Source organism: Idiotropiscis lumnitzeri, chromosome 3 (genome assembly GCF_059441095.1).
Source record: "Idiotropiscis lumnitzeri isolate Australia: NSW breed Sydney's pygmy pipehorse chromosome 3, RoL_Ilum_1.0, whole genome shotgun sequence".
Classification (NCBI taxonomy): Eukaryota; Metazoa; Chordata; class Actinopteri; order Syngnathiformes; family Syngnathidae; genus Idiotropiscis; species Idiotropiscis lumnitzeri.
In genome coordinates this window covers 2,625,559-2,637,787 of record NC_142393.1, presented here as the reverse complement: position 1 = coordinate 2,637,787, position 12,229 = coordinate 2,625,559, and the positions used below count along the sequence as shown (strand labels likewise).

Here is a 12,229-nt window from a genome sequence, read left to right as displayed (position 1 = left end):
TTTTAATTTCCTAAACAACAAAGAAAAGCATTCAAATTCAGCACTGTCTCGTCGAAGTTCATGCATCACACTTCTGACTGGAACAAATTATTTTAACATGCGCATATTGACCAAATATGCCGGAATTTGTCGTGGAGGACGAAGCCGTAGCGACTTCCGTGTCACCATAACAAGACGCGCGATAAAGGCAGTTTGGTATGACATTTCGGAATAAGTGTTTTCAAGCGTGCCGGTCGGTTTATCAATCGACATCCCTCTCATTCAGGATTAAATCTTGATCGGGATGGGCTTGGTCGGGTCCGAATAATAGGGTGGGCATGTCAAAGATTTTTATTCCAATCGGGTATTTAATCCGAATTAATGTGTCCATGTAAACGCAAACCCAGGAAAGGAATGGAGATACAACGTATAGAGTTTGAAACAAGAACCCGATGAATGTACAGTCGGAAGGAAACCCTCCAAGCACTCCCCAACCACATAAAGCAGCCTTAATTACAGCAACGGACTTCTACTCTTGGGAAACAATACATTGGAAGGTGTGGACGAACCATACACGTGTCTGTACATGCACGTGTACACACGCACGCACACACACAACCACATACACACCCGCTTATCCAAAACACTTAAATGAAGCATCTTAAGAGACCCTAAAGAGCACTAAATTAGAGACAAAACGGTCAGAACTCTTTGTCCACTTTGATTGTTTTTTTCTCTCTTCTTTTCACATTTAATGATGAGAATGTTTGGACTCCACTGAACTCAAGTACAGTAACGAGTAGGACAGTCACTAATATTTATTAAAATAGATTATTCCGTTGATTAATCAAATAATATTTCATTTAGCATTAGTGTATCACAAAGCATTTTTCCCTCAATTACTCTTTATAAACCAAATTTTGTTGTGTATTTGGAATTGCTCAGTGAATAAAAGCAACTAAAAAAACAAGCAAGATCATTCAAGAAGAACGAATGTTGTACTGACAAACCGTTACTTGTTCAGTTGTTGCTTTTCTAAGTAAAAGCAGATGATTACAAATGTCTTATTTTGATTCAACTCAAAATATAATCAGTCTGTGTTCATAAAGTGACGATACAAATCAAAGAATACATTACCGATGAGAGGCAGTAATCAGAGGAATTGGACAATATCTCCGAACAATTACTAAATTATTAAAATACTTGTCAAATAATTTGGTAATTGATTAGTTGCTGATTAAGCAATTCATTTTGACACCTCTAGTTCACCGTTTGATTTGCATACAAAAACAATTTTTTTTGCACAGATATAAACAGAAAGAAAACTCAAAAATCATATGCATTAAGACCCCAGGAAATTTTGCGTTTTTTGCTTTCTCCGGTACGAATCAGTGGATAGGTTGCATAAACAATGCCAAAGTGGCCACGATAGAGCCAAATGTACTTGATACACTTGCTACTCCATGTAAATAATTAATTAAGTCTGTGCAAGGAACCGGAGGTGACTCGAATGGCCGTGGAAAAGCGAGCATTGAATCATCATTTTTGCACTGGATTCCGAAGCAATCTTGTACGTTGCGTGGGTTGTCACTTGAATAGCGAGCTCAATTCGTGTGACGGTGGCATGTGGGGAGTGAGCGTGCATCGAATGGAGGCAAGCGGCTTCCATCAAGCGATACAGGCCAATGTGCTAACCACACTCCAAAAGGACTGGCCTTGCATTTTAGGCCTAATCTTTGTCTGGTGCTCATTCTTGGCATGGCGATGCGCCGAGTTTGCCAAGGTGAATGGGTCAACGTTAGGTACCCGACAAACACCAACTCTCTGTTACTTGGTGGCTTTCCTGTCACGCTGCTGACTCAAAGTCTCCTCCACAATGTAATCTGTTCCTTCCACTAATTGTATAAACGCACTGGAGGAGCGTGCCATTGCATCATTACAGTTTCACTTAGAAAAAAAAAAAGTGCTTCCCAAGCGTTGTGCACCTTAGCGTACCATTAACGATTGGGCGTGCCACGGGAAATTAAGTTTTACATAATTAGTGATTTTTTTTTTCTTTTTATATGTTACAGTTCAGATACTTTTTCTTTGTTTATCTATACCAGTGACGTGGTTACAGACAAACAGTTTTAACACACTTCCATAATAGATCTATAATTAACCTGTGGATCCACTTTTTGGTGCTGGGATTGTTTTAACGTAATATGCGCCTCGGCAAAGTAAAGGTTGGGGACAAAAGGCTAAAAATAAATCTAATTATAATTTTGATAACGGTGAAGCGAGTCATGCGCCTCAGTGCCCTGCATATTTGCTCAAATGGTCATCCTGTATTGGCTTTGGAGTAAACAGCACCTACTTCATCCTACAGATGCAATTTCCATGATTAAAAGAAAGGTAGACTTAACTGCGTCTCAGATTATTTGATCTTGCTACGTTAATGTGATTATCCTGTCCAAAAAGCATTCTGAAACTGAAGCCGTGAATTTTGCCCTAGATAGAAAGTAACGTGCAAATGTCAACCTGACGTCGCCAAACAAAGCAAGGAGAGCAACACATAATTCAATTTTACCAATGTGTCAGTCAGGCAACATGTGCTTTCACTTCTGTACATGAAATTGTAGCACACGTTGGTTTTTAATCACAGTGAGCCTCGTCCCGTGGTCTCGGTGGGAGGTGGCTCCATCAGGTCTTAACAAGTACATCTGTGCATTTGGCGCCTCGTGCATAATGCAAGGAAACATATTCGCAATTGATTGGGCATGGACGTGGCACCTCGTCGACAGACCACCTCAACGCTTCTTTCAAAGCCACAACACACAGAAGAAGAAGAACACAGCGTAGAAATTAAGCAACAAAATGGAAATCTCATCCGTTACATAACTTCATTTTATCCACATATCGGCAGCGTTGTGGACACACTCGTGTCTACTACAGCAGACCTGAATATACACTCGCTCAGGATTTAAAAGAAAAAGAAAAAAAATCATACTGTATGCTAATGTTAGCTTTTTATTTATAGTACATCCGAGTAAATATCTGTTGTTGGTTATAGCAGCTATACAGCAAGTGGCAGACAAACTAATAAGTGTCTGGGGAGAGAAAATTATACACTACGCTCCACAGCTAAACTGGACCCAAACCAGACATGAATTACGTTACGTTACAGCGTACATCAGGAGGAGTTGCGTATATTCATAATATCAATAATTAGTTGTTTATTTAAACAATAAAGTCCCCAGATTTTATTTCAAGTTTTGACAATTGCACAATGTCCTCTTACATTGCAGCATCTCTTGGTTTGTTTTGATTTAATCCATTTATCACAGCTAAATGACCGTGCAACCCATTTAGAAAACTTTAAAGTTTGAACCAAACTTTAAATTTATGTTTGAAATTGCTCCACTGGAATTATTTCCAGGCGAAGAAAAATACAGTTTGCTGATATTTACAATGCGAATTTAAGAAATAAAAACTATTAATCACATAAAAAAGAAAACTAATTGTGTTATGTCATTTTTTTCAATAGTTTATTAAACCCTTGCTTGAGGTCCCTGGGATTAACCAGCAAAAAAAAAAAAAAAAAAAAACACAATGCTCCTGAAAATTAGGAAGGTTTCCCCTCAAGTGAAGTCATTGATAAGCAAAACTGCTCCTCAAAGAAAAGTTATTTTGAGGCTTGCAACTCAAAAAAAAAAAAAAAAAAAAAACAACCCCCAAAAAAACTTGGCTCACTCGTTTTCAAAGTTTTAAAAGGGACATTGCCCGGTGAGAAATTACGAATCATAAAACAGACAGCAAATCAGGTTTGGATGTGGCAATGGTATTAAGTTACCTTTTCGTACATTTGCACACACAAACAAACATACATCAAGATAATGTAATTGCTCGGTGAATGGAGCCTGCTGTCAAGCGCTAAATCAAATAAACATTGTATTTTATTGACCTGTGAACACAACGAGAATCCAAAGCAGTAAAAGACTTTCTCTTTTTTTTTTTTTTGCCAGGCGTTTCCATGCTCCATCTTGCAGATCGTGTGACAGAAACACAGACTTCCGGGATTGACCTGGTCAGAAGATCCTCGCCTGGCTCACGTAACCTTACACGGCTGAGCGGGAGGATCGATATGTGCCCGATACTGCAGCACTGCACAAAACGGGAGCCTCACTGAGAAGCATCCAGTGTTCCCACTGGTAAAACAACAAGTACATTCATTCCACATCGCCACGGAAACAAAATGATGCTTAAGTGGAGGCGAGACTTCAACACACGACGACTTCACATCTGACAGGCAAATGCAAAAGGCTGCGCTTAATAATCAATTGCAAAAACGTGCAACGGCGGATGGGACACATCTAAGTGACCGTGTGTGGGGTGTTGACAATTAAGCAATACAACATTTACGACACTTCTTTTTAAGCTTTCACTTCACTGACATATTTCATGAGGCAGCCCAGTAAGTAACGGTCTGTACTAATTTGCACTTCAATAACGCGACATACGCCAGAGTACGACCTATTATCCAACCCTCACTCCGCTTTCTCTTTACACAAACTTTAAGCTCAAGAAAACATTTTTGTTCGAGGTTTCGCAGTTTTAGAAAAGCCGTCACAAAAGTCAAGTTAACCTCAAATGTCACTGTTTTGAAATGACACAGCAAAGCAATGCTTCTGAACATCTAAACAAAATAACTACAGGAATTCCTTGAAAGGACTCGTCAGCGCAGCCCACAATGTCAGCAACTAAACTCTCCTGGCCATTCTGCAACAGTGTGTACACTGTCAATCTAAAATTCCTTTTTGCGAAACTTAGCCAGCTTTTTATGACCCTTCATTACCCCACCGACATCATCAATTTGATTTTAGAGGAAGGGCAGCGAAAACGAAGGAGGCAATACTTGTCGAGACAAACAAACAGTTACATATCAGATAAGCTTCCAAAATCACATTGGTCGGCCTCTAGAGGACTTGACGCGTTGCAGCAGCCTTTTGCATGTTTCATTACTGCAAACACGGACTTTGCACTCACTGGCATTTAGATAACTTGTGATAGATAGATGTGGACATTTTTGTTTTATAATCAGAATGCGAGCTGGGCAACAAAGTGCAACTTCAGCAGAGACTCCAGCTCCCCTCTGGAATCCTTTCCATAACTTTCGTTTGGATAGTGAATAAAATGTGTCACGTCCAGGATGACAGGCGATCACAACATGAAAACAATGCTGCGTGTGGATCAGCTGAATCTGAATCAAACCAGGCTGTGACCTTTGCGACATAACTGGTTGTCATTGATTGAGCTGCATCAACAGCTGCTGTACGCATGCTGCATACAAATGTTTTGACAAAGGGAAGAAATAGGACGTGGATATTTGTTTTAATAGTGCACAGTGCAATTGCCAACTAGGCTTTACAACAGGGGTCACCAACGTAGCGCCCGCAGGCACCAGGTATCAAACAAGGATGTTCCAAGACTGTTGGACAAGAAGCCGTTTGAAAATGTAAACTGCCAGAGAAGAAAAGTGTTGCATGTTTATATTCATTTATTTATTGGCAGTGGACACTATGGCTCGATCGACAAATCGCCACCTACCGTTTTGACGTGAATCATGTGAGAACTATGATTATAAATTCTGCACTGGTGGAAGTGTGCCAGCTCGTGCAGTAGTGGGCAAATCGGTCACCCCAGAAGTGCCGCTTTATTTATTTATTTATATTTATATATATATTTATCTATATATATTTATCTATCTATATATATATATATATATAGATATTTATCTATATATATTTATCTATCTATATATATATATATATAGATATTTATCTATATATATATATATATATATATATATATATATATATATTTATCTATATATATATATATATATATATATATATATATTTATCTATATATATATATATATATCTATATATATATTTATATATCTATATATATATATATATATCTATATATATATATATATATTTATCTATATATATATATATTCTTTTTATTTTTAACTATGTTTACAATTTCTTGAAGTCAGTCGGGAGTTGTAGCCGAGTTATTTTCTTTCACGTGTTTATGGAAACTTTTAACAATTATGCAGTTGAACAATTTCAATGTGTAGCTTTTGAAACACAATACTAATTGGCAAAAAATAAATAAAAATAAAATAAGAAGTTATGTTTAGGGGAAGGATAAGTATGGGGTTAATAATAGAAAGGTGAAGTTAATCTAAAAACACGAGATTGGAGTTACAATTAAGAAAGGTTTTACCGTTTAACCATAAAAAAAATGAAAAAAATAAGGAAACAAAGTTAAGGTAGGGTTACGATTAGGAAACACCAAATTACTGGACTGACATCGACCTAACGGCCACAGATGCAATCGGGAGCAAGCTTAAATGGAAGCTATTAGAATCGTAACACGGCAGTCTGCACATAACGCTAAAATAACCTATTCACAGCCAACCCACAGTAATCACGGTAAAATAGCCAATCCATGGCAGTCCCAGAATTCCTCTTCCCGGCAATTGACCAATCAGAGACATTCACCAAAAAGATTACGCGACCAAAAGAGTTGCCGGTTACGGCAAAATAACCACTGCCTAACACCTAATGGAAATATATGATTGAACATCATTTGAGAACATTTGTTGTTTCAAAAGAGTATATCAAACTGGTAGCCCATTGCACAAACCAGTAGCAAAGAAGTAGCGGTCACCACACAAAGATTGGTGACCCATACCCCTGATTTACAACAAGTGATCAATGTTTACATCTAAACCTTTAGGAATGGGCTCACTTGCAGGAACAAAAATGTTGTTCTGCAACACAAGTGGTTACATGTAAAAAATGTCCAAACTCAAAAATGAAGCTACATTTAAGAAGGCCAAAAGTGTATTAGTTCAACATACTCAACTATTCCCATGAAAAGAAGATATGCTGTAACTCTGCAACAATGCCATTGTGGAAGATCAGAATTCAGCATCCAAACGTATTCCTTCAGTCTGCAGCATCCTTCTAAATTATGCTGTGATGCGTTAACCTGAATTTGAGTGCTCAAATCATTTTTTGCAATTTTTAATTAATCACATACTGTACAAGGGACAGAGGAAAATGCAAAGGAACGATTGTGCGATGTTGGCAAAGTGTGGGGTCGAAAAAAATAAATAAAAAAACAACACGGGTCAAGCAAACGATGCCAGGATGAGATTAACACACCCACCCGTTCCCACTCAGGGTTACGTTGCATCGCATTCTGCACAGATAGCGACCGGCATACATTGCACACTGCAAGCAAGGGGATGAAATACAAGTAAAACACCTTCACACCCACCTGAAGAACAGGAGATGAGGAAAACGGCGAGGGCCAGTTTGGTGGCGTCTCCCATTTTCCATCCGAATCGGATCCCCTGATAAGGTTAAAGTAAAAAAAATGATCGGAAAAAGAGAAGTAAAAAAAATCCTCACAACGGACGAGTCAGAAGGAGGCCTGTCTCTGCAAACAGGACATGCTTAAAACGAGATAAATCCAAAGATATCCCGGGCAATGCAAAGAGGAGGGGGGAGGGGGGGGGGGGGGGGGGGGCTTGCTTGGTATTTCCACGTTTACAGATGAGCAATGGAGGGCGATTTCTTCTTGGCATTCAAGCCAACGCTAGCACAGGTTTGACTTGCTGCGGCATCGTTACGAACAAACGTGGCTTTGTTGGAACGATTGTTTTGTCAGAGCAGCGGAAAAGAGAACCAAGCCACAGCCGGACAGCGGCAATATCCATCGGACTGGAAATCAAGCACACGCCGTCCGCCAATCAAACTTGTCCTGGCTGAGCTGCGTAACATTGCAATAAAACGGAAAATTGGCGTTCATTTCCCAACATTAGAGCAGGACAGTGAGTTGCCTGGAGTCGAGTTGGGTCCAACTGCGCGTACAAGCCCAAATATTGCCCAATAGTCCGACGAGGCAGCCAGGCCAAAGCCGAGGATCGGTTCGCCGCTCCACAAGGCGAAAACAGCGCCGACTGCAAGGCGCTCTTCGCTTCAACCTCTCCAATAGACGTCCTCTTAGAAATATGCTCGACACGACATGTTCATTTGAAGCTTCAATAATCCGCCTAAGTAATATGGCTTTCGAATTTAGGACGCGTTGCTTTTGCGACCCCAAAGTCCGCCGCCGCTACCGCCGCCGCCGCCGCCTCCTCTCAGCTTCTGCTCAGGATAATTCAAGATGGCGAATGGAGCCGCAACAAGACATAGAATGTTACACTTCCGGTGCTGCATTTCAAATTAATAGCTCATTTAGAAAATTGCATTGTCGTTCTTATTTGTAAACAATCACGCACGTTTTTAATCTCTTAAATTATAAAAACATATGACCTACAGTTTACGCAGTTACTCTTCTTCTGATTGTTTTGTTGTAAAATTTTCAAACAAACATTTAATATCCGGTAGATATTGTGCTCATTCCTCTGAACTTGATTTAACTCCTTTACGAGCTAAGGATTGTTTTTGTTTTGGAAGGTTGGCCGTTTTATTCATTGTATTTGCATATGTGTCTCACAGGAGCGGGTAAAAATTAAGTAGACAAAACTGTTTAAACGTGTTTATTTGTCCTCGAGTCATGTTGGTTCACACAATCTATAATTCCCCATTCAACGGTGTCCTCAGTTAACTTCTAGGTCCTGCAATCACCTTCAAGTCAGCCTTCGTGGATTTGTAAATGCATCTTCTCATTGTTCCATAAAACACGGAGCAGTCATGAATTGATAATTGCAGCTACTGCACCAATTTAAATTTTAATTTACGTGACCAAATTACTGTAAAGTGTTGTGCTTTGTAATTTTGTTTAGTCTTTCTATGCTTATTTTTTCAATGATGGGTGAACACCTCAAATTCCGTTGTACACGTTACAATGACAATAAGAAAAACTATGCATGTATATTTTTTAGCAATAAAAAAGCACGTTTGCCTTGGCTGTGGCCTTTGAGTGTGGGATTAGCATGTTCACCCTGTGCTGGTGTGGCTTTTTTTCTAGGTACTCAGGCTTCCTCCCACTTATCCAAAATGTGAATGTTGGGTTCAGTGAAGACTAAATTGTCCATAGATGAGAATGCTCGTTTGTCGAGATGTGCCCTGCCATTGGCTGGCGACCAGTTCAGGGTTTATCCCTTCTCTCACTCAAAGTCTACTGGAATAGGCTCTAGCTCACCCAAAAAAGAATGACTGGACATGCAAGAATTACAGGGCTTTGAATATTATACGACTAGAATGTCTGTTAGTGGCATCACACCTGTCACTTTACAGTATTTGGATCAACACAAATTACCTACAGTATGGACAAAAAGCCCCCATCTGGAGAATATGCCACTATGTAGTTGCATACTAATTAGGGTTGAACATAGGTTGGGTGCTCTGTTATAAATTCTGAGAATGCCATGAAGTCCAGATATAGGCTTGGCCCATCCCCAAATCTGTGTGACACTAATCTCTCTAATAGCCCGGAGCAGATCTCAAACGTAAGCGCTGCTAAACGATTAGGAGGTCAAAGGTCTCAGGGGATCGTTCTGCCGAGCTGGAAGCTGAGTCACCTGTGCTATAGTGGGGTGTTAGCTTTCATTTTCAGTAAAACACACATTTCTGTACATAGCTTCGGGCACAAACACTTTCGGGGTGAAGAGTTCACTTTCCTGTCGATGATATTTCCCTTGCAGCAAGTTGGAACCATCTCCGGAACGAGATCCTGAACTCAAGGAAGAGGAAATTTATTATTTCACGCATTCAGCAAAGACTGTAATCTAATTAGCATGAGGTGGTCAACACAACCAGAAATAGCTGCTTAATTTCATGACATTCTATTGTCAATCAAATGCTGCACGTTTTTAAAATATAATCGAACTGCTGGCCGACTGGTTAGCACGATGGCCTCACAGTGCAGCGGTTGTGGGATTGATTCCGGCTCCGCCCTTCCTGTGTGGAGATTGCATGGGCTCCCCGTACCTGCAGGTACTCTGGTTTCCTCCCACATTCAAAAAACATGCATGGCAGGTATACAGGACACTCTAAATTGTCCCTTGGTGTGTGTTCGTGAAGGGCGTGGCTTTGTCCGGGCGAGACACAAGGGTGCTGGAGGGAGGAGTGAACTGAGGCTACGTTCAAATTTTGCCCTCAGCTTGAAAAATACAAACTCCACCTTTAAATTGATTTACAATGGAACTGGTTAATTCTGAACACAACCACAAGCCCAGTTATAAGAGGGTGTGTACAATTATGCAACCCCTCGAAAAGAAATATTTCAGTTCAGTTGTAGAGGCTGAAGGCCATATCTTTTGTGGAACATCTTTTGAAATGATCTAGGTATCTTTTTTTTTACATCACTAAAACCTGGCATTTCAACAGGGGTGTGTAGATTTTTTCTATCCATTGTATCATATTAAAGGATACCAGGATGAACCTTGGACATACTCAAAATGCTTTTGTGTTGCACGTGCAGAGGAATCAGCCTTGGACAACATTAAGCATGAAGGCAGTAACATTGGAGTGACAAACGAATTCTGTGGAGGCAACCGTTTTAGCTTTTAAGCCTTGACAAAGCCTCAAGCTGTGAAACGAAAAGAACCGAACAGAACAAATCCAACTACTGCATGGCAAAGGGGACCTTTAGCCACCTCGTGTGAAAAAGGTTTCTCTACCTTTGAGTGGGGAAGACTTCCAGCTATGCTTCTGGAGATTTACTGTCCAGTTCATCCCATTACTCAACTATCAGATGCCAAATCCCCTCTAATGGCATTACACGTGCCAGAATTACGTATGATGATGCTCACTAATGAGAGCTCAGCAGATACCTTACTGGAACCAGTGGCCCCTTTGCACAGAGCAGCCCTCAGGCTTAATGGACTCAGTATTGAGTGTCGGGGGGAGTCAAATTTATTGACAAAGGGCTTTTAACAAAAGCAGGTAGCTGGCAAAGTGCATTGGAGCACAACAAAGGATGTAAATACACCTTCATGTAGATCCACGTGTCGTATTGTTAATAGGTAAGGCTTGAATTGTCGTCAGAATGTTTCAATGTAATCTTTCGGAAATAGAGAGGTTGCTACTTGTATGACAAATTGACAAGTCCTCAAAATATGGCTGTTGCTGTCACGTCTGCAAAGGGATTTATCCAGTTATAGAGATTCTCGAAATGCAAATTCTTTAGAATTTCTATTTTGGCCTTTCAAGCGGCTGAGTAGCGAAGGATTTTCTGAGGAAAAATTGCGTTTTCTCCAACTGACGTGAAAATTCAATTTTAAAGCCACAATGGTCACAATGTCACTGCCAGAGTGATTTAACATGTCTTTATCCTCAATCTGAACACTTAACTATCAAGTTTGTCATCTCGGCATGAATGATCTTTTTCCCACTGACAGCTCGGGTCATGCCTGCTGGCTGATCAGCACCTGTTACCAAAGCCCAGTGGAGACCGGCCTAAACCGTTCTCATCCTGTCCTTGCACGAACGTGTATGGTAAATCCAGTGGCAGGCCGTGCATTTCATACGTAGGCCTTCAGTGAAGTCCTACTTAGTCCGATTTGAATAAATCCCCCTCAAAATACCATCATTTATGACACCACGGCTGGACAAATAATAAACAGAAAGACACTTACGCACTACTGAGCGAGTGTCGGACGACCTAGCTTCTCTTGCAAAGTCCGACTTGAAAATGCTCTCGCAAGTGTATCTGCAATCAAATCCACACTTTTCCCTCCTTCAGCCATTGTGGTTTAAAAAAAAAAAAATCAAGGATATATTTCAGATTTTCAATCGGTTGTCAGTAACGACTTTCGGGTGTGTTGATTCCGCATAGTGCCACCCCCCCACGAGTGAGTATCCAATCACAAGACACGTTCGTCACCTTCTACGTAAGGCCAGCAAGAAGGTTCACTGGAACCAACTCGTGATCTGATTGGCTATCGCAAGTGTCCATCAAATCTGAAAGCCCATTGTTTTTGACTGAACAGACGCCCGCACGATTGTGTCTGAAGGCCCCGGTCGAATAGTGCGTGCTACTGGTATGATGAAATCTGCCCGGCAACACCAGCTATCTGAATTCTGATTGGATAAAAACTAAAACCTAAAAATTCAACACTAGGAATATGACATCAATGTGAAGAATATGATCAGGATTTCTTAATTATGTTAGGCCAGCAGAGAAGGCCTCGAAGGCCTTGACGTCCCGCCACTGGGTAAAGCAGAGTATTCGAAGAAGT

At 40.4% G+C, this 12,229-nt stretch overlaps 1 protein-coding gene across 2 annotated transcripts in view; it reads right to left on the bottom strand.

Annotated features, from left to right (window-relative positions):
- LOC148339394 (activin receptor type-2A-like) overlaps positions 1–8,202 on the bottom strand; it is a 34,644-nt gene extending 26,442 nt beyond the window's left edge. For both annotated transcript variants that reach the window (XM_088289711.1, XM_088289712.1), the window contains exon 1: positions 7,318–8,202. In XM_088289711.1, the coding sequence (XP_088145837.1) occupies positions 7,318–7,372 (55 nt within the window). In that variant the 5' untranslated portion in view covers positions 7,373–8,202. The remainder of the gene's footprint in view (positions 1–7,317) is intronic.
- Between the last annotated feature and the right edge of the window lie 4,027 nt (positions 8,203–12,229).